Here is a 22,394-nt window from a genome sequence, read left to right on the forward strand (position 1 = left end):
CTCGCTAGGAAGAAGCAGGTGGGGGGTGCAGGAGGGTTTGCTCTAATTGGAGAAACCTTTTGTATTGAAACGTCTAAGGAAAGACAGACAAACGGTGCCAAATATTTGCCCCCAGTTAGAGCAGTGTAGTCCTGTGAAGTCTCCGCTGAAGACTTTTCCACGGTCTAATAGACACTAATGGCTCACCCTTAGGAAGCATCTCCTCAGCGGCAAGTGATGCAGAACAAGAACTGATGGAGGATACAGCCCAAGTGCTCCATGATAATTGGGCACTTGGGACATGCAGTGACATGGCAGGCAACTATTTTCTGGGAGGTCCTGCCATAGCACAATCAGGTTGTTGCTAATGGTCTGTTGAACGCCGCACACATGTTTCTCCAGTGTTACGCTGTTGCTGTTTCTCCAGACAGCTTCATAAGAGCAATCAGTGTTGGTTCAGCAAGGCAGCTGAGGGCACAGCGTGACTCAGCGTGACAGCAGTGAAGAATTTTTAGGACAGCTGGAGTGATGCTCAGGAGGAGGAGAAACAAGATGAATCCTGTCCCGAGAAAAAAGATAATTTGTTTTAGATTCTGAAAATGTACATGACTTGTAGCAAAGTAATCTATTACTGCATCTCTGCCTTCATGCTTCTCTGAAATCATGTGCTGGTTAACCTTTGTAGGCCTTTCTTAAAGCGAGTCCATAAATAGTGACTACATATTTTCCTGCTGGCAGGAGAACAAAAGGAAAATTAATCCTAAATGGTGCATTGGGCCAACTGATAGCTCATAGATGCACACATGCTGACTGGGGCCATTTAGATGGGAGGTGGAGTTCAGGAGCTATCTGTGCTGGGCCCACAACCAACAAGGGGACCCTGGCATTATTATTTTTTAAAGTAAATCTCTAGCCCCATTAGAATGAGTTATTAAGCAAAATGTGAAGCCACAATTCAAAGTAATTGCTTTGAAAGATATGAGCCTCTTCCTGCCTTTCAGTATTGTTAGCCTATGAGGGAAGCTAAAGTTGTGAGAAAAATCTACATTCATGAAAGCCCTGGGACACCCCAGAACATCTTAAAAATAAACCAGGAAGTCTCTTCTCTAGGATTTGGCCAATGACTAGGGATGGTGGAAGTTGCTGTTCAAAACACTGGGAGGGCACCAGATTGTGGAAGTCTGTTGTAGAGCTTTTCTCCAGATTCAGAAAATACAAAAGGGCTGCCTGGTTCATTTTGAAGGGACTTTCTGATTCATTCTGAAACTTTATTTTTTCTTCCCTGATAGAGAAGTGATTTTGCTCAGAGAAAATAATGGTGAAATCCAATTGTTAGTGTGGTTCCCATGGCATCCCTATAACTATAGGCAATGGGTGGTGGTTCTGTCCCTTGTAATGTGTTCAGCTGCAAGGATTTATTTTTCTCTTACGAGTGTATGTTGACAATTTTCATATATGAGGAAATATATGTAGGACACAGTAGAGATGGAAGTCATCCTCACCCTAGGGACCCCTATGTATGGGAACTTCTGTGCTCAATGTCCCGTATTATAGTCCACTTACACAGCCCAGAGAACTCAAGGGAAGCCACTGAGAACTCTGGTTTTTCTTAAATGGATATTCCCAACCCTTCATTTTCACTTCCCCACGCTGGGTTCTGTTTCTTTGTACGATATAACCATGAAAACTTATAGTATGTATATAATCACTGAGTCAAGCAAAAGCATCTGACCAGGAAACTATAAAATAGCTCTTATTCAGAAGTAAAATCAATAACTGTTGAAGTCATCATTGTTGTGCTCAGCAGAACATGTCATTTTCATAAATCATTCACTTTCATTTTCATCAATCATGCATTACAGCTGGAGAATGGAAGCCTGTTGTTGGACATAGATGAAAATCTTGGTAGAGTCACTCAGGTAAGAGAATTCTCAGTAGAAATAGATGAACTCACCAAACTAGTTAGAGTATGACTAAACAGAGGTTAGTGCCAGTTACTACAAGCTCTTAAGATGTTGGCAGAAAGCACAAATGTTTGATTATAATCCATATATTTAACACTTTATCTGTCTTTCACACAGTGTTACTCAAACAGCTTGTGAAATTTGAACATGCTGAAATTTCAGAAAACCTGAGAAGGAGCTGTTTGAGTCTGACCTGTAGTTCAGAAAATGGACAGGATCTTTCCCTAGTAATGCCTTCCATCCAAGGCAAGCCCCAGACATAGTCCCAAAGACAAAGCAAGTCAAAAGTTAGAGATATGAAGCAAAATTACAGTCACCTTCTAGCACCTCCATAGTGGTGAACGATCTCTCCAAAATTTCTGCCACTTACCATTTAGAGTTCTCTTTCTCTGCACAAAGCAATGACAACAAAAATCTAAAAAAAAGCACAGCTCATTCATATGTGTGTCATACATCGGCTGCCTTTCCATCCCAGCAAATATATAACGGGGTAAAATAAACTCTAGCTAGTCCCATATTTTCTTTCTCAGAGTTTCCTTTGTACATTAGATATTTAAATTTCTAAAATATGAAATCTAAGCTAATTTTCCTATACAAATTGCATCTAGCAAGATCCACATTTAACAAGCAAATGCTTAACATGTGGTTTACAGTAGTAGCAACAGCAGCATGTCAGGTATGGAGATTCTTTGCCACTGGTGACAGAGTGCAAATGCAAATGTTTCCATTCTACAGGCAGCATGATGTTACATGTTGTTAGCTGCCCTGAGTGGTGCATGTACACCTGAAGGGTGAGACACAAATGCTTTAATAATTAAATATCATTAAATATTTAATTACCAACAGAAATACACTTAGGATTCTTGCAGATATAGAAAAACCCTGCATCTGTGATGCTCTTTACTCATAGAGTATGTTTCCATTGCAGAGTGTGTGAGAGAAGGAGTTATAGTGCTTGAATCAGCTAAAACTAAAATTATGCACTGTGATGAATGATTGCACGGTGGGGATGGGGCTGTATGCTAATCAGTTATCCTCCTACGCTCCTTTCGCTGTATTGCAACCTTATTTGCACCGCTTTGTTTCTGCTCACTAAAATTTAAAAAGCTGTTGCCAAATGAAAAAACAGATTTTTGTGCAGCACCATGAGGATGGAACATCCAGAGGTGAAGTCATCTGAGGGAAAAAAAAAACACAGAAATGGGTATGGTTAGCCTAGACCATGAGGATGGAACATCCAGAGGTGAAGTCATCTGAGGGGAAAAAAAACAACACAGAAATGGGTATGGTTAGCCTAGACTTGAGAAAACACTTGAATGTTTTGAATTTTTAACTCCCATATCCATAGTTGAACAGTATCGTTAGTAGAACCAACCAAAATGACACAAAAGTGTTTCAAGCCTTAAAGTTCTCCAGAACTGTTCATCAGAAAAGATATTACACAAAATAGGATGGGGGAGCAAGGGAAAATAAAAGAAGAAAGATAAGGCTGGATGATGTAGTCATAAGGTCAGTTTGTAGATCTGCACCTGCTGCTTTGGGTATCTGTTGACCAGTTCATATGTGCAACATCCCCCACACAATTGCCTCTGAAAGCAGATGGGCCTGTTAGCCTGGTCAGGATCACTTAAAAGCATTTATTTTAAAAACACTTCCTCTAAACAGCTGTCCTAATTCCTATAGTTGTAGAGGCACTTTTTCAATATGCAGCCATCACGGAAAATGTTCTAGTAAATCAAATTCAAATATGCTCTTTCAAAGAAAATTATTAGCTTCTAAGGAGATCATTTATTTATATTAGCCAAATTAATTTTGATCAGCTTCACTATTTGCATGCTAATGCACCTCCTCAAATTGTTCATCAGTTTATCATATCTTTCTTTCCTGGCATCATTCTGTGAATGTCCAATAATTCACTTTGCAATTACAGTGACAGTCTCAAATGCTGTGCCTTATTCGCAAGCCCAGTTGAAAGTTGAGTACGCTAGGACACTGAGACAACAGTATGCAACTCAAAAACACAGAAAACTGAGTTTCACCTAATCTGTTTTGCTTTCCAAATTATTGGTAGATGTTCTTGTAATGACCAGGAATAACTTAATTCAAAATCTGTGAAGTATTTCCAATGTACATTATACAACGGGAATGTTTACCATCAATGCTTCTCTTCCATCATTTTCTTATAAGCTACTTGATTGTAGGGTGGGTGGGTGTACTTGTCCATCCCAAAATAATTCTCTAGCTCCCAAGCTGCCATAAAATTAAAGATTACCAAGAAGCACAGTTTTATCAGAGCCCCTTTGTCTTGCAGAAGCTAAAAAATAATATCTACCAGTGATAATTAGGAAATAAATTTCCTTCTGGAAGTATCTTTTAAAGGAATGGATTAGTTTACACCCTTTTTTGCAACAAAAGGGACACAACCTTTAAAATGACATCTTATTAAATGATTAAATTTTACAGGACCAAATGCTTTCAAAGCAAGCATCTGAAAATCTGCCTTGCCTTTCTTGCGTTTACATGTGGAATAGCTAATCCCTTTTCCTTCATATTAAGACAACGCAGGTGTCAAATTCCATTTTTTTAAAGGGCTTTGTGCTATAAAAAGCATCCAGTTCACTTTCAGTTTTGAGGGCTTTTAATTGGAGTTCCTTCAAGCTCAGGTAGTTAACATCCTTTTTGTAGAATTTGTTCATAAGTAGACAGAGAGCTCCACGCTTGGAAGGCATACTGTTAGAGACTGGAATTTCTTGAGCATTATAGTTAGCTTGCACACTGAACACCTCTAAAGCTCTGCCTGAATGCTGATTTGAATGTAAGGCTCTGTGAAGTTCATGAGAGTCCCAGTAATGAAATAACAGAGTAGTACAGCATACATTATTTAATGGTTAATCATAAGATTGGCTTGAGAAGACTGGCCGATTCTGCCTCTGGAGTTTCTGGGTGTCCGTAAATGGCTGTCTTATTTGGGAAGCACCTCCATGCTCACATCCAATGCCCATAAAGTCCAAATATTGCAACTGGAGCCCAGATTTAATATGGCATTATCAGCAGTATGATTTTAGCATCCACAACCTGGATTTTTTCATACATATTCAGCACACCCATCCATGATTTGCTGATGGCAGCCTGAAGTGGGACAGGCATTTATGATGATGGAGGCAGGCTGCCCAAAAAAGGGGGGGGGGAATGGAGAGACCGAATGCAGAAATAAATCAGAAAAATGTATCAAAATGACCAAAATATTTTATTATTGCATAATCTGTTCAGAAACAAAAAATACCTTGTTCAGGGACAATCTTCCGTATTGGCACGCTGCAAAAAATATATATTGTTTCCTCCCTTGCCAAATGCAACTCATTTCTCATAGGTTTTCAGAAACAGGTTCTGCCACATTTGTCCCAACAGTTCATTCCAGAGACTGGGATTGATGCAAGTTAAATGTCTGAAGGATGTAAATTAGTAGTGAAAAAAAACACTTGTTGGTGCCTTTAAACAGCCTGCCTTGGGAAGAAATGTATTTAGAACACAATGGTTTAAGTGACAGAAGGAGTCAGTAGAAGATACCTATAGGACAGTGGGAACTGTTCCATTCGATGGATTACAGCTCACTTGGTGAGAGGATGATATGGACATAACATCCTTTGTGGGAGGTTTGTAAAGGCCATTGTCTGGGTACTCATTGACAAGGTAGTAGAACTGAAGCCAGTGCAACCTTTGGATAAATTTCTTCCTCTATGAGGAGGAAATTTCTACGAAGGGCAGGGGGAGAAATTGATCCTGTCTTCTGATCAGGAGGTGGTTCTGTGTAAAGATTTCCCTCTTCACACCATCTGTGGATTTATTTATTTTTTAACTCCTTTAATATCTAGAGTGCCAATGAGATATTAATGAAATGACAGACATTTGTTCAGGTTTGCCTCACAGACTGGCCCAAAAAAATTGCGAGTAAAAAATTGTTTTGAGAAGTTACTCTTGCTTTCCATTACAAAACTGGCTTCTGTGTTGCTCAGTGGATAAGAGATGAGACATGCCTAAATCTTTTTTCTTTCTTTTTGCAATTCTTTGCAGGCTGTTACCCAACTAGAGCTGTTTGGGGACATGTCCACTCCTCCTGATGTAACCTCTCCCCCTGTAAGTACCGGAGAGAAATGCCCTGCCTCTTTCTCACATGCCACTTTCAGCAGGCTTATTGTAGCAGCATAATGCATTTAGATATTCATGACTAACAATGCCCCATACTGAAGCTGAAAGAATTTCAAAAAGGTTTGCAATCATTTTACCCAGTTTGAATTTTTCCTTATGCAAAATTGCTCATTACCTTTCTACTTCTTTTTCTGCACTAATTGCTTACACTGATCCCCTGTGAAGCTATTAATATCACACAGCCTTAGACCTTTCATGGGGGGTGGGAGAGAACAGGTGCTGTAGGAATTTGCATATATCCTAGGAGCTGGGGAAGAACACTTTCGGGTTTATTTAATACATTACAAATCATAAGAGATTTTCCTGATTCAGTTTCCCATTCTGTTTTCTAGTTGCTGCTGTTTTCCCTTCCCCACTTTCCTGCTGCTCTCTCCCTTCTGCATCTCCTCTCTTATAACCCCCCCCCCAGCCCATGCTTTCCTCTCTGTCACTTTTTTATTAGAAAAAAGGATGTAGAGCCAGTTCTTGGCAGCAGAAGCCACAACTGAGATGCCACCCATGTATGTTTAATCAGCACGTTGTAATCTTGCCGTGTTTTACAGACCCCTGCAACTCCAGGTGATGCCTTTATCCCATCTTCATCCCAGTCACTTCCTGCTGGTGCAGATGTATTTAGTTCTGTACCTTACAGCACTGCTGCTGTACCCTCAGGTGAGTTTTTCACATCATGTTATATAACTTGAGAACTTAAAGGCCAGTCTGAGCATATGTGGCTTTTAATGGGAGCTATTCTGTTGTACATCAGAACATCTAGACCCTTGATGAATTAGTAGATTTAGTTAGTTGTAGTTCCCGCATACCTGCTCATTAATCAATGACTGCAGTGAATGACCCATTACAGATATAAAATCCACAGATAAAATGAACACCTCCCATCAGGCATCTTATTTACGTCCCCCAACCCAGTAGATACAGTTTACACCATAAGAGTTTGGCAATCCATCTGTGATTCATTCAGTGAACAGCTCCTAAATCCTTCCATATTTTTCTGAAGGCATTTGGGCAACCTCTTTCTCAAACTGCTTAAGGCCTCTTTCCTCGAGGCCACTTTCTTTTCTCTTTTGATTTTCCTGGAGTTCCGGGAGCCACAGGAGAAAAAAGACTGGTGTTTGTTTTATGTTTTTCACTGTTCTTCAGTGTCTAAAATGCAAACAATAATAGCTTTACCTCATTTCTGAAGCTTGGAATAATACACAGACAATGCATTTGTTCCCCATTACTACTTCTAATTTGTTGAGCAGTTGGTTTTGCTTAAATCCTCTTTCGCTTACGTAGTTTATCGGGAAGAAATAACACGAAGGAAAATGTATGTTTGTCTCTTTAAAATACTGGAAATCCACTATAATGTTAGGTGTGCATTAGCCAGAACTGTGTGTGGTCTGCACTAAATTTCTAGTTTCTGCTTTCAAGTAAATTAAACTTTGTGATTGGAATAAATTGTGCAAAGCAAGTGCATACGCATGTGCATGCATATATTACATGATTTTGCTAGGAAGAAGAGTGTAAAGACATACAGACTTAGGAAGCCTGTAGCTGGTGCACTGTATTGGTGATATTTCTGCTGTTTACTGGGACAGTGTAGGAGTTTGAATGTGCTTGTGCAGCCCTGATCTTTGCCCTGCACTGTCCCAGTAAGCAGTAGCAACACCACGGCCAGAAGAGATACAGGGCAGCATCACCCTGCCAGCCATTCCTGACTGGACAACCCGCAGCTCCTTTGATGTTAAATTAGGCTATATCTCCATACTTGCACATTTACTTGTATAACAATTTGCTAACAGATTGCAGGTGTGGTTTGAATCTTATCCCGTTTTCCGCTTTTGTGTGTTAATGAAATAGGTTGAAGTTTTGGAACACTTTAATACAAAAATTCAAAATGAGCCTGGCTTTATCTAGTCAGAGCTGTGGACATGCTAACAGCTGGCTTTGAAACATAAAGCAAGAAAACTGCTTCTTTCCATAGCAAAATAAATGTGTAGGGTTTTTTTTTGTTTGTTTTTTGCAATATAAAGGCTACCTTATTGTTGTGTACATGCCTCATCAGCAAAACTTGTTTAATCTCCATATAGAAAAAAAAAAATAATCAAATTCTAGGTAGAGTAAACATTAAAATGAGAAAAGGGAATAACATTTGAATGCTGCTTTAGTATACTCAGCCAGGTCATGATTTTTAAGGAGAGGGAGCCACTAATTAAGAAGCTAAATGAAATTTCCCATGTTAAGGTGTGCTGGATGGACAAAAAAAGAAACTGAAACGCAGAAGAATTAGAAGTGATGTATGTAAAATGTTGAAACTAGGCCTTCATACAAAATGTTTTTGCAAGCTAATGGATCTTTTGGCTACATTTAAAAAAAATCTCTTAGAAAAGAAGTGGCATCTTTCATTTGAAGTGCAGCCTGGACTATGAACATTCAAACACTGTCCTACCTTATCCAAACCTAAAACTAAACTTGAAGGCTAAGCACACATGGCTGCTCTTTCCTATTAATGTTGGTTAATGAGGCCAATTACATGTGTGCTTCATGGAGAGTGGGAACAGATGATAATAATTGGGGTGGGTGAGTGGGTTTCATAGAGATGGTGGAGCTATCATAGCACCATGACCCCAGCGCTAATGAGATGGAACACCAGATTAGGTTTTTAGTGGGGAAAGACTTTTATCAACTATAACTTTAAAGTCTTTGCAATGGGTTCTAAAAATGCTGGTGACAAAACTCCCTCCCATCCCCGCCGGTCCCAAATGGTCTGAGGAGCAGTCACCTCTCTACTTCATGGTCGCTTCATTGTGCTGAGGGAGTTCTGCCTGTGTAACACACACCATCCTTGTGGATATGAGACATTTATTCAGAACCCCTAACAATCCTACCTGTTTTGAGATTTTAATGGTTATGTATGATACTCCTTTTATCTTCTAAAAGTGCTTCAGAGCACTCACCACTTTTTGTGCGTTTCTTCGTATAATCTACATTGCACTTGTGTATGGATATTCATTATATTTACCTACCCTTGGTACCAAATTCACAAAGGTAGGAGGAGACCGTTAAGCCCTAGGCCCATCTTTGAGGAAAACACCACAAATCTTTAGCAACTGGAATGTTTTGACATTGCACCAAAGGGGCAGGTGGCTGGGTGAAGGACAAAACACAACTGAGGAGGGGAGGCAGTCTTGCTTTATATAGCTGTCCCCTACTCCTCTAAAGCAGTAGTGTGGGCTTGGCTGCTGACCTTTACTCTCACAGAGGGCCAGAAATACAGTTCTAAATGATGTGCATGCTCTGTTTTAATCAGTCAGATCAAATAGGTCTTGTAGGCTATCTGCAGTGCTCCAAAAGCTTGCAATACCTGTTTGACTAGAGATGCCAGGAGAGGGGGGTGGGGGTTGTATGAATACACTGGGGCAGGGAGAGTGCGAATGTTTTTTCCATACTACTTTCACCTTTCTGCATACAGTTTGTGTGAGTTTGCCCAACGTCTGCGTGTTACTCAAAATCTCAGATATATGATTGACATTCTCCATATCTAGATACCTTTTCTGCTCTTGTGTGATAACTGCAGCTGCTGAAATCCAGTGAGTAAGGAGCTAATGTCCAGTATAAATAGGGGGGAAATCAGAAGTCTACACAGATGGTCACTTCAGAAACATAATTGCATCTTGGGCAATTAGCTTGATAAATTTGTGGGTAATAAATGGGCAACGGACAACATGGAAAGAAAAGGGTTTAGATATAAACTACGGTATGGAATAGGTGAAGACAATAACCTTTGTTAACCTACTTACTGAAAATGCAAGAATAAAGGAAGCTTATGTCATGCTAAAAATACTGGAAGCAAAGTACTGGTACAACTAAGTACTGGTCCGTGATAGGCTGGGTGAGTGAGCAAAACAAATACTCTAATATAGAAGATTTGCGTTCAGAAGAAAGGGCAGAGAAAACACTCCCTTTTTTCTCTTATTTATTGGAAAATGCCGTCTCATTAAAATAGATTTATTTTTGCATGTAGTCTAGTAACAGCATCTGAACCTGCCCCATGCCTCTGTCCAACAACGCTTTCAGTGGAGCAACAGAAGTCACCAAAACTCCCTGTGATTCCTCATTTGTATATCTGACCTACTTTTCTTCCTTGGCTGCCATGGGTTTTATTTACTCTTCCTGTTCTGAAATTGTCCCCGCTCTCTTTCCCCCGAAGGTTATGTTGCAATGGGAGCTGTCCTGCCCTCCTTCTGGGGACAACAACCTCTTGTTCAACAACAACTGGCCATGGGTGCTCAGCCTCCAGTTGCTCAGGTGATGCAGGGAGGACAGTCAATTGCATGGGGACAACCTGGGATATTTTCTCCCACCCAGCAACCATGGCCATCTGTAGCTGGTCAGTTTCAGCCTGCTGCCTTCATGCCAACACAAACTGTATTGCCTTTACAAGCAGCCATGTTTCAAGGTACCGTTGCCCCCATTGCTACCGTTCCACCTACAAGCGATTCCACCAGATCCAGTCCGCAGACAGATAGGCCTAGGCAGCAAGCAGGAAAAGAAATGTTCAAAGATTTCCAGATGGCTCAGCCTCCGCCAGTGCCATCACGAAAACCAGATCAGCCTTCCCTCAGTTGTACCTCAGAGGCCTTCTCCAGTTACTTTAACAAAGTTGGGATGGCACAGGAAGCAGATGATTGTGATGACTTTGACATCTCTCAGTTAAATTTGACTCCTGTGACTTCTACAACGCCATCGACGAACTCACGTGAGTATTCCCCGTTTTTCTGCCGCAACCTTCCGCACATTGTTTCCCTTTTCTGAGATGGAGCTGTCAGAAGTATCCATGAATGTAATTAAAAATTAAATAAATTGGGCGTCTTTGAAGTTGGGAAGACATGAAATCGAGGATAATCGCATGGAGTTCATGGATGTCCGTAATTAATTACACACATTACTTTTAATGAATTTCATTTTTGGAAGACAGTGTAATTTAGTTGTTGAAAGACAGTGTCATCTTAAATATGCATAAAAACTGGCTTGCACAATTGGCATTGGAAGTTCCCAAAGCTGGGATTCTGTTTGCTATCTTCATGAGCTAGGGAAATCCAGAAATTTGGTGAGGGTTTCTGCCCCCCTCCTCCAATGGAAGCTGTGCTTGATGCAATGGTGGCTTACTGATTTTGGATTCATAATTACCAGCCTTACTTGAGCATTGTGATTACATTGTTGCAAAAACATTTTGTGTGAATCAACCCTAAATTAAGAATTGCTGATGAGATGATTCCCGTGCTTAAACACACAATAAAATTGGATGGAGGAGTTGGATTTAAGCAGGTGTGGTGATGGATCATCACTGCACTGAAGCAACATTCCTTTAGTGTGCTTAATGTGTATTTCTGATGGTACTGCAACAATTGCATTGCAAGTGATTTCAGTGGATTACTGCTAATTTTATACTTCATTTGTTTCACAGTGTAGTTAGAAGAAATGACTCAGTAGGCATCTGTAGTTTTTTAAAAGATGGACATCTTCCAGTGATAGAAAGCTTCTATTATTTATTTATTTATTTATATTTATCTAATTTTTGTTAAAGATTTTAAGATAAACGCATTGGTACTGCTGCATAGATTAAAAACAAAGTAAACCCAGGACGTTGTTTGTTGTCATATGAATGATAAGAGGTTGCTGAATTTTGCAAACTAAAATTAAAATATTTTGAATCTTTCAAAACTGTCAAACTCAATGGTTCCCAAACACTTTACTAAGAGCAATTTTGCCTTTTAAGACAAGTTTCTCAGATCCATTTATTGTTAATCTTGGGGGGGGGGCTTGCCAAATCACACAGTGGCACTAGGCTCATAGCCCACCCAGACACCTGTCAGCAGGTTCTCTGGTGATATTTAGGAGTCAGTCATCCATTCAATTCAAATTATCTCTATTGTCTTTATTCAGCTCCAACTCCTGCTCCTAGACAAAGTTCTCCATCCAAATCCTCAGCATCTCATACCAGTGACCCTGCTGCAGATGACCTCTTTGAAGAGGGCTTTGAAAGTCCAAGTAAAAGTGAAGAACAGGAAGCGGTAAGTGGGGCAACTCCAAATCATTAACCCATAAACTGCTCAGTTACTATGTACATGGTTCACAGTTTTGAAAATTTTGAAAATTCTAGTCCAATTCTACTTTGCATGAGTCCTAAAACATTTGCTGTAGATCACATTAAAGGTAGTATTCAATCAGCAAAATTGGACTGTAGAAGAAAATAGAGGAGAGTTTCCTAGTCCAATTATAGACACTTAACATTGACTTTGGGCAATGAAGGTTGCCCTACAAAAAATAGAGAGTTAGGATATGCACCCAAATGTTCCCTCAATTTTTCTCCCTATTTGATGCAATGTTTAATCAAATGGAAGGAGAAATAATGAACCCAGCCCTCTTCCCCCACCCTTCAAACTCTTCTGATTTTTTCCTGACTGCTCACAACTAATGTAAATGACAGAGGACAGAGTGTTGATCAGTGCTCCCACTTCACTCTTCCAGTTTCCCCATCAGCACCAATATGTGCTAGACTAGCACGTATACTGCTGAAGCAAAAACGTGTAAGTCAAAATGGAAGATTGCACAGATTAACTTAACATTTTTATCTACATGTCAGCTTATGCAGTCTATTTGAGTGTTCCTACTTGTTATACATTTCTGCTGGATTGTTCTCTCATGATTTATTAGTCTGTATCTACCTCCTCCTGCCAGCTCTTCGAAGAGACAGAATTCAGGAGGAGCAACTGTGAATTAGATTTCAAGAACCGGAAGCAGCAGTGTGCCATCAAAGCTTTGTGTGATGGCACCATTGTAGCCAATATAAATTTGCAGTTCTGCCTTAGAAACACAGAAGGATATTGGGGCTGAAAGACAAAGGAGTTCAGAGGCTTTGGTGTGATGCAATGGGGGGGGGGGAGTTCAAAATGCAGCCCCTGGCACTCAGTGTCTGAGTCGAGTTTTGCCACCTTCAGGCTGAACTCAACCTAGGAAGGATCTTACAGAGTAGTGAGTTCTTCCCTCTGCTTTCTCCAGGGCAAGCCAGGGAAGATGATTGGCAGGGAAGAGGGAATCCATGCTCTCCATTTTCTAGCATTCAACAGGAATACTTTATATGACCAGATTGTTTTCAGGGGGAGGAGCTGGCAGATTTCTTCAGACATTGTAAAAATAGCACAACACATTTGATTTCCCAGGGGGAGGGGGGAATCAGTGACATTTGAAAATGAAAGTAAGTATACACCTTAATGCTGGGAATGGACAACCCTTCACAGGTCAATGTGTAGTGGCTTGGGTAGGTGACAATATGGATAAGTTTTGCTGTCAGTACAATCACATGGCTTGGCTTAAGTTGAATAGCACGAGTGGTGAATACAATAGCTAACGCATGACCCTGTGCCTGCCCCACTTGCAAGGAGACAGCAGAAGCATGACCTCACATTGATAATGGCAACCTGGTCTCAGATCTGTGGTGTCCAAATTTGCTTGTGATGACCACAAACCAATTATGGGCACCATACACAGATCCAGATTGCTTCTCACATTGCTGAAAACTCATATTTGGCTGGGTTTGAGTTGCGGTGCAAAAATAGTCAGACGTGGCCATGGCAACTGCTTCACATGAATGGCTCATCACAAACTAGAACCACTAATTAGGCAGGCTTAAAGCAGAAGCTATGCACTAGGCATTTGTCTGCTTCTTGACCAAGTGTTGAAGGTAAAGTTAGCTTTGGCCAAAATGCACTAACCTAAAAGACTGTTTCTGTGAGCTCAAATCAGTTTACTATCCTATCCAGGGCTGGCCCGCTGGCAGCAGTTGGTCCTAGGAAATATCAGCTGTAGTATATGGCTTTTAAATTATTTTCATCCACAATAGGCATTCATATTAAAATGCACCCACTGCATGAAAATAACTGCTGACTTTGTTTTCCTTTCTGTTGTTGAGAAAAAAAGGTGTTATGTTCTTGTATTCTAGCCTGATGGATCTCAGGCCTCATCCAACAGTGATCCATTTGGTGAGCCCATTGGTGATACTGTAAGTCCACAGGGCGATAGCTAGATAGCGCAGGTTGGGGTAGGTATCTGTCCTTTTCTCTCTGTCACTTTTGAGCTATTCATATTCACCATTGCCTGCCTTCATTTACATTGATGCTAGCCACAAACATAATATATTCCACATATACAATATGGAATATTTCATACCTTCATTTCACTACTTCTCACACCATTGATGCATCACTGGTTGATAATTCCATTTCTAGGTGGTGCACTTTTGTGTTGTCAGAATAATAATAATAAAAAAAAAATACAACCCTAGGGAAAATATATATTACAGCAACTGTGAAATGAGAGATTATCAACAACAGGTTCATAGTTGTTTTTCTTACAGAATATCGACGCTCTGCAGTTTCTGGTATTCATGATTACCATTTAAGATATTTGTATATTGTGCATTTTATCTTTTTCTGATAGAAATTGCAAAGTGGCAAGCAATGTTCATCCAGGACTGAAATGACATCAGCAGTGCAACATATTTTTTAAGAGACTGAATTAAGCACCATCAATAAATTAAGATGTGCCTTCCCACTCTGTGGCCACAATAATGGTCAATTGGAAAACCTATTAGTTAAAGGGTCTAATGAAAATATTAAATTACAATGTTGATGTCTATGGGTTAACAACCCATTGATACAGAGAACATGTAACCCTATCATTTTAAATATATATTTTCCATGACAAAATGCTAAGGCAACACAATTGCTTTAATCGTTAACTGCACGCTGCATGCTGTGGGTGTTGATAGATGTTTTATGAGGGTGACCGTGGCTATTTTTATTCTGGCATCTGTGTTTTGTCAGAAAGATTGTGATGCTACAGTGCCTGTGAGTGTTGAACATCCCCATCTCATCTCAATGTATTCCAATGCTGCCATATGAAAAATGTTTCTTTTATTACACTGCGCTGTGATTTGAAACAGTTCAAGCACTATGTGATTTATTGCTCATCTTTCTGTGTATGGAGCATATGAAACAAATTAATGGAAATGGTGGATTTATTTTTAGTGCATAATGTGCATCGGTTTCCAGGCTTTTAAGAATGTGCTTCCAACCACAGATATCTGAATGTACTAGCTGCTATCCAATAGTCCCTTTCCCATGAGCCTAAAACCATTTCTGCCCTCACCTGAAACCACCGTCATCCCTGAAGTCTGTGCAGTCTCACTTCCTCAGTTACTTTAAAAAAAAAAAGAAGAAGAGGTAAATTTAAAATGTTTGCTTTGTCATTTGTGGCTTTAGATTTCTAAGCAGTATACAACTAAGGGGGTGTCAGACTCTTCAGTAACTACTTTGTCTCTATAAAAATGTTCCTTTATCCCACTTTCCCCATCAGTTTGAACTATACTATTGTGCTTTGCTTTTTAATGTTTGCACATTGTATGGCTCCATATCAGCATTATGACAGTTTAAAGGGAGGGATGAGCAGGTGTTCCATTTTGGCTCCCACACTTTCATCAGGTAGGGGAAATCTATAGTTAAGTAATAGTCTATCTGAAAAAGCATTAAGACAGGGATGGCCAAAATGGTGCCCTCCAAATGATTTAGACTACAACTCCAGTGACCCTCTGCCATTAGGCCAATGGAACTTGGAGGCCTAAATTATATAGAGGGCACCATGTTGGCTACCGCTACATTAAGGAATTGAATGGACCTGTTCTTTTCCCTTGAAGCTACCACAATATTTAGAGGGTGAATAGTCCAAGTTTGTTCTGTATGATCAATAGTTAAAACTGTGACAAGGCCCAATATCTTCGGTCCTACTTTATTAATGCTAAGCATCTTCTCCCAGTAAGAGGGAGAGAGAGAGGTCTTCATATTTATAGAGGGCTTTAGAATTTGGAAGTGAATAAACTTGGCATGAACACAGGGTTCTGTTGCACTCGATGCACTTGGAAGCTATGTTTATCTTCACTCAATGATCTTGTTTATGCTGCCTCTGTATATACCATATTTACTTGAGTCTAATGTGCCATCGAATCTAATGTGCACCTTAATTTTCAGAACATAATTTGGCCAAAAAAGGTGAGCATTAGATTCAAGTAAATAGGGTATTCAAGTGCACTCTCCCACTTCATTTTTTTAATGTCATTTTGCTTTCTGTGGTGTTAGCACTTCTTTTCTGTAGTATCTTAAAGTCTTTGTATTTGAATAACCGAGTGTCTTATCAGTTCCTATATCTTGAACTACGTTGCACTTTGCATCTACCTGCAATCTTAAACTGAAGCTTTCAAACTTGGAATTCACAACTAACCTTTAAAGAAATGACAACCGTGCTGTTAGTAGTCAAATCTGCAATCTACTGATAAGCAAAATGTTTGCCTTGCTGTGGTTTTTTAAAGCAAAAGCCAGGACAGATGTCTTAATACATTCACTGAAATTGCAAAAAAGCAAGAGTGCAGCGCTATTCTTAGGCAGTAGCACGTTGTTTCAATTCAGAGAATGTAGATTTGTGGATCACAAGACAGAGGCAGCAAACAGCAATAATACATTTATTTATATTTCTTCAAAGACTTGGCTAGCGTTGTGAAGAAAAGGCAGCATTTGCTCAAAAGTATTACAGTCTTTTATCCATCACGGCATAGCAGGATTTTTTACAGGAAGGCAGTTTGCGTGGCAAGGCCCCCAAACCAGCCCCTCATTAGAATAAAATTCACACTGACACAGAATTTTGGTTATTAGGCAAAATTTTAGGCCACAACTTTATTAATTACGGAAACGTGAGCAGTATTAGCAAAGGAATATACTCCTGCCACCTTTGCAGGAAGTCTGTAAGGGTAAACCACCCAAAGAGGAAGCCACATCGGGGGAACCCACCTGTAGTTCTTCTTGGTGTCCCCAGAGGCCTGGCCTGGCCCTAGCCCTTCAAGCGGACATCGGACAGGATCCAGGCCCTGCAGTCCTTTAACGGAATACCCTTGGTCAATGGACCCCTCCCCCACAAATCAGTGAGCCAATGCCTAACCGCCAAACCTTACAAAGTTGTGACGAGGTAGGCGAAAACCAAGTGGCCATTGCCAATCTGCCAAATGGAAAAATTCCTACCTGGTCCCCATCCCAAGATAGGCGACCAACCAAAAAGTCCAATGCAAGGCCAGAGGACATCTAAAATAAAGGGTGGGTGTTCAGCAGCGTGAAGCAGATGCCTGACACGTGTCATGCTGCCACTTTTATACCACCCCCCCCAAAAGTGGTTGGCCAAGAAGCTGGGGTTAACGTGGTGCCACCCTGGCATGATGGCATTACTGCGCCCATGCCAGGGGGGGAGGAACCGGCCTGGGAGCCTGCCTGCAACCAGGACCATCCTTAAAGATGATCCCACTTGTCAGAACCCAACAGGATTGTCAGCAGCCACATGCAGTTTTTACCCTCTGACACATTCCTTTTGGCTGCTGCCTAAAGGTTGCCACCTGTAGCGCAGAACCTTCAATTTGAGGAGAACTGGACTGAGATAGGAGAACAATGGTGCTTAGTTTCCTGTCTTTCCTGTAGGTGAGCCTATTGTCATTTAACATATTTGGACCTATACTTGGAGGAACTGCATATGTTAACTATAGTCAATGGTCTACCTTCAAATAACATGGGAAATAATTATGCATAAATAAATTGGCTTCACTATTACAGATCTTTATACAGTATTTTGAAAAGTACCTGGAGGGGGGGGGAGGCCTGATTCAGGTGCTGCTTATCTTTCTAGGCCCCATTTTCAGAAATGTTGCCAACACGCCAGAGCACTTTGATTCTCTGTGAACACTCGAAGCTAGTCCTGGGCTGCCAAGCTGAACTATGAATGGTGAAATTTGTCTGTTTTTGTCTCTTTTGTTTTCCCGTTTTTCCAGTTCATGTATTCATTCGCAGAGGGCACATTAGATAGGTTTGCATTATAATGTGAAGTGAGCACATTTCCCCCAATCCCTGGGCCAAGTGTACTGTTGTCTCACAGGATAACAGTGGCCAGATACAACCCACTTACTGTAGGTGAAACTGGCCCAGCTATGTCCTGCTATGCTGAGTACTGTAAATGAGCTCATCATAGGGACGGGATAACCAAGCAAACACAATTAGAGGCTTGTTTTTCATCATGAAGCCCAGTGCAAAGGAGAACTTTAGAAACATATAGTGTTTTTATACATAGCAGCTGTTATTAATGAGTACATAACACAAGGGTCCCTTCACCATAAGGAAGCAGAACAGCCCTGCGCCTACCCCTCCGCTGTTGGATCTGGCTCTCTAAAGAAGCCTAGCTTGTAGTATAAAAGATACATTACAATCTTGACTGAGGTGCTACTCCTTTGGGATTCCTTGACCTTCTTTCTCTGCAGCAGAGTCTCAACACAGGGCTTTCCTTCTGACTGGATGATCAGGAAGCAGAAGACTTATTTTCTGAAATGCATCAGCTGAGATTCTACTTTCTGTTCAGCCAGCCAGAAGGAAAACACTCTGCTTAAAATCTACATAGGAACGCAGAGGTCAAAGCAGCCTTGGGAGAATTGCAAGTTTAAGTTCATAATGCATCTTTTATGCCAGCCTTACATACATCAGTAAGAAAAATTCTGCCCATCACCTTGTCTGGTTGGCTTCCACTAGCAAAAAGGGATGGTCTCTGTTAAGATAATAAAGAATACAGGGACAATAGTAATGGATATAAGGTGTTTGGTAATACTTTTAGCTTGAAGAAAAGGTCCAGAATGGTAGTTCCCTTAGAAAAATAATAATGGGAGCAAACAGTACTATTAGTTGTAAAGCTAAGCTACATAAAGGCTATTTGCAGTGCTGGATTTACATATAAGCTAAACTAGCTTAGGGCCCCACTCTCTGGGGGGCCCCAAAAAAGTTAAAGGGAAAAAAAACCTGGATGTTCATTTCTAAAATATAAAAACAAATAAAATAAAACCTACATACAGTTAGAGCTTAATAATTATTTCATTACTAAATATACTTCTTAATTGTATTTCAGTTCAACAATTACTTTGATAAAGACTCTCCTCCTGAAGAGAGGGGAGTGGTTGTGGGCAGGAGCCCGAGCCCCGCCTCTAGCAGGGGGCGTTAGCCCCCTGCCTCCCACTTACCTGGCTGGCGCCCACGCCCATCGGCAGGCACCCAACCAGGTGCCTCCGAGGGGGCGTGTATAGCAGCCTTAATACGGCGGCGCCAGCCCCTCCTCAGCCTCACTCTTCGTTGTCCCATCGCGATTCACCCACCCTCCACTCCCTTTGAGCTCAGGGCTTAGTTTCCCTTGGCCTTGCTATGGACCTTAGGTTGGTCGCCCTGGTTGTCTGGGGGGCCTGGTAGGAATTTTTCCATTTGGCATTAGGCTTTTTGGTTCTTTCGCCTACCTCGTAGCAATCGTCACAACTTTTGTGGTATTGGTGGGTAGGTTAGGCATTGGAATAATGTGTCGTGGTGTTGAAGGGCTAGGTGTGGCCATCGCCTATGCCTTCAATTTTTGGGTATTCCGTTAAAGGAATCTGGCAGTCGTGTATTCTGTCCGATGCCTGCTTGGCGGGAGGCCATGGCACGACCCTCGGTGACATCAGGGGAGAGCCTATAGTTGGATTAGCATCAACAGGCTCCACCTACTGGTGAATAAACCCCCTTGTTTCAGACTCACCCCTCTCTGAGGGGGTGGAGTCAGCTGACGTAATCCAATGCCTAAGCCAATACCTTTTCACTTGCTGTAATCAATAAAGTTGTGGCCTTTTCTTGCCCATTAACCTTATATCACATGTCCTTGCGTATTCATTCCACTTTGGGGGGGGATCGGGTCCTTGAACCACAAAATACATATTTTGTTATGTGCTTTAGATACCTATTAGGTCCATAAATTACCATATAGCATATATTCAACATAAAAAACAGTGACAATTTGTTGTTGACAAAGGACAGCTGGACATATTACCTTCAGTAGCTTAGGGCCTCATCAAACCGAAATCCGGCCCTATTTGTGATCATTTTTAAGCTGAAGCCTTAGCAATGACTTTCTGAATTAGAGGATAATTTTGATAGCTAAGAAATGGGAATTGAGGTGCAACAATCTTGTTAAAAATGTGTTTTTTGCAAAGGCTATAAAGAAGATAAAAGAAGATCGTGGCATTATTTATTATTTACATATTCTTTCCTGTCCCTTCTAATTTACTTCTCATGCACCTCTGGTACTATAAGGTGATAAACGGCTTTTTAATTTAATTTGTTCAACCATGTGCATTTGCTATTCACTGCTAAAGGTATGACCCAAAGTTCACTGACAACAGATAGCTGGATCCTTTCTGAAACTTCAAGGCCATTATTGTAAGGATAAAGTGAGGATTACACCAGAGCAGAGTGAAAGGTCCCATCAAAATTTATGAAGCCTAGAGGCCAAATCGTCTTTCTTTCAAGTACTATTGTATTGTAATCTAGCCAGAATTGTGTCTGTCTGTGGTCTATGCAGCAGCAATCTATGTAAGCATAATCTTTGAAGTGTCCCCAAACTTGGAATAGAATTGTTATTCTTTCTTGCATACTGGGGTAAATATGATGATGGACATAATGTTCATTATGTGCGCAATAAGACCTGATTTGAAATGCTGAGATTCTCTGCATAGGTGCTACAGATTCATGGGCCAAGATCAAACATCAGAATAGTAGATGTGATGGGACTTCCCTTTACTCTCTTCTGTAGCCCCCTCCACCCCCAACTTTGTGCCCTGTTGAGAGTCCCCTAGCCTCCACAGCAGATTATTTAGGGGTGGTGGGAGCTTGGGGGAGGGGGGAGAGGAAGTAGAAATCCCATTTGCCTGAGCAAAAATCCATTACCCATAAAGACAAGATATAGTATGCTTACCTTTGCCCTTCTTCTTGAGAAGTGAATACTTTGTGGATTGGAATGCAAAATATGCTGCTGTTACATGCTCCAACTCATTCATTTTTTCCTTACAAGCCCTGCAAACAGAGTTCCATAATATAATTCAGAATTTTAAATTAGTCATTTACAAAGAAAAATAATCTGCATTTTTCAGACCACCACCAACACCACCACTCCATTTGGAAATAACCCATCACAGTTTACTTTTGTCAAGACCAACCCAAATGTCACAAAGTTGTGAGCAAGCTTTCAAGTTCTCCAGAATTTTTATCACTTGCATGTGCCCATTGCTGGACTCGGCAAGGATGGAGCATAGGTCCTACAGCACTGCTCCACACCAGGATTTCATAGCGGGGCAAGATCCTGATGTCAATTTACCAGGGCAATTTACAGAAATGTTTAGATCCTTTAAGAAGTTCTATAGCCAAACGTGCCAATGCTTGCAATGTGTTTATTACATGGTAGTTCTACTGATATATCTGGTATCACTGACTTAACATTTATTTGGATTTTGAATTTGTATAATATCATGGAATGCTAAGGTGACATGGTGCATTGGGCTTCTTGTTGGCTCACCACCATCCATTGTTTCGCCATTTTAGCCATTATTATTTTAATCAAGCCTACACTGACTTTGGAGTGAAGCCTTTCTGCATCTAATAGCTAGAATGCGCGAACAGAAAAGTTCATAGTATAAGATGTGAAATATTTAACTGGAGTACAGGAAAATAATTTGTCATTATTTCTCTGAACTAAAACTGCATGTTTATAAGCTGAATGATGACCTTGCTCTCAGCAGGGGTGAATTTGCCTCATCCACCCACCTTCTTGGACTTGATAGAGACTCAAGCTGGTTTCTCCCGGGGGAGAGGACAGCTAGTCATTTGAGCAGGAGTGTGTAATGGGAGGGGACAGTCCAGTCCAGTATTTAAAGTTACACAGCCGCCCCCTTGTTGTTGTTGTTGTTGTTTAGTCGTTTAGTCGTGTCCGACTCTTCGTGACCCCCTGGACCAGAGCACGCCAGGCACTTCTGTCTTCCACTGCCTCCCGCAGTTTAGTCAGACTCATGTTTGTAGCTTCGAAGACACTAGCCGCCCCCTACTCCCTCATTTTGTCTTACCCCTCTATAGTGGGCTTTGCCTAGCCACTTTTTTGGGGGGGTGTAGAGAAGGAGTTTAGAGGGAGCCCCTGGTTGGGACTTAGGTTGTTTTTATCTACTTCGCACTGTAGGGTATCTTGTGGTGCTTTGGTTAACTTGTCTGTTTGGCATTCAGTGCTGGCAGGTAAGAAGAGATAAGATCTTATGTCACTGCCACCCTGAGGCATCATGGAGGTAAATAG

At 40.9% G+C, this 22,394-nt stretch overlaps 1 protein-coding gene across 8 annotated transcripts in view; it reads left to right on the plus strand.

Moving 5' to 3' along the window:
* DAB1 (DAB adaptor protein 1) overlaps positions 1-22,394 on the plus strand; it is a 639,464-nt gene that overhangs the window by 612,958 nt on the left and 4,112 nt on the right. For 6 of the 8 annotated variants that reach the window (XM_083619364.1, XM_083619365.1, XM_083619366.1 and 3 more), the window contains 6 exons: positions 1,842-1,898; positions 6,015-6,077; positions 6,692-6,800; positions 10,339-10,887; positions 12,075-12,202; positions 14,131-14,229. In XM_083619364.1, the coding sequence (XP_083475490.1) occupies positions 1,842-1,898; positions 6,015-6,077; positions 6,692-6,800; positions 10,339-10,887; positions 12,075-12,202; positions 14,131-14,214 (990 nt within the window). In that variant the 3' untranslated portion in view covers positions 14,215-14,229. The remainder of the gene's footprint in view (positions 1-1,841; positions 1,899-6,014; positions 6,078-6,691; positions 6,801-10,338; positions 10,888-12,074; positions 12,203-14,130; positions 14,230-22,394) is intronic. The other 2 variants (XM_083619370.1, XM_083619371.1) reach the window with 2 other exon arrangements.

The sequence above is a fragment of the Podarcis filfolensis genome, assembly GCF_964270895.1.
Source record: "Podarcis filfolensis genome assembly, chromosome: 6".
Classification (NCBI taxonomy): Eukaryota; Metazoa; Chordata; class Lepidosauria; order Squamata; family Lacertidae; genus Podarcis; species Podarcis filfolensis.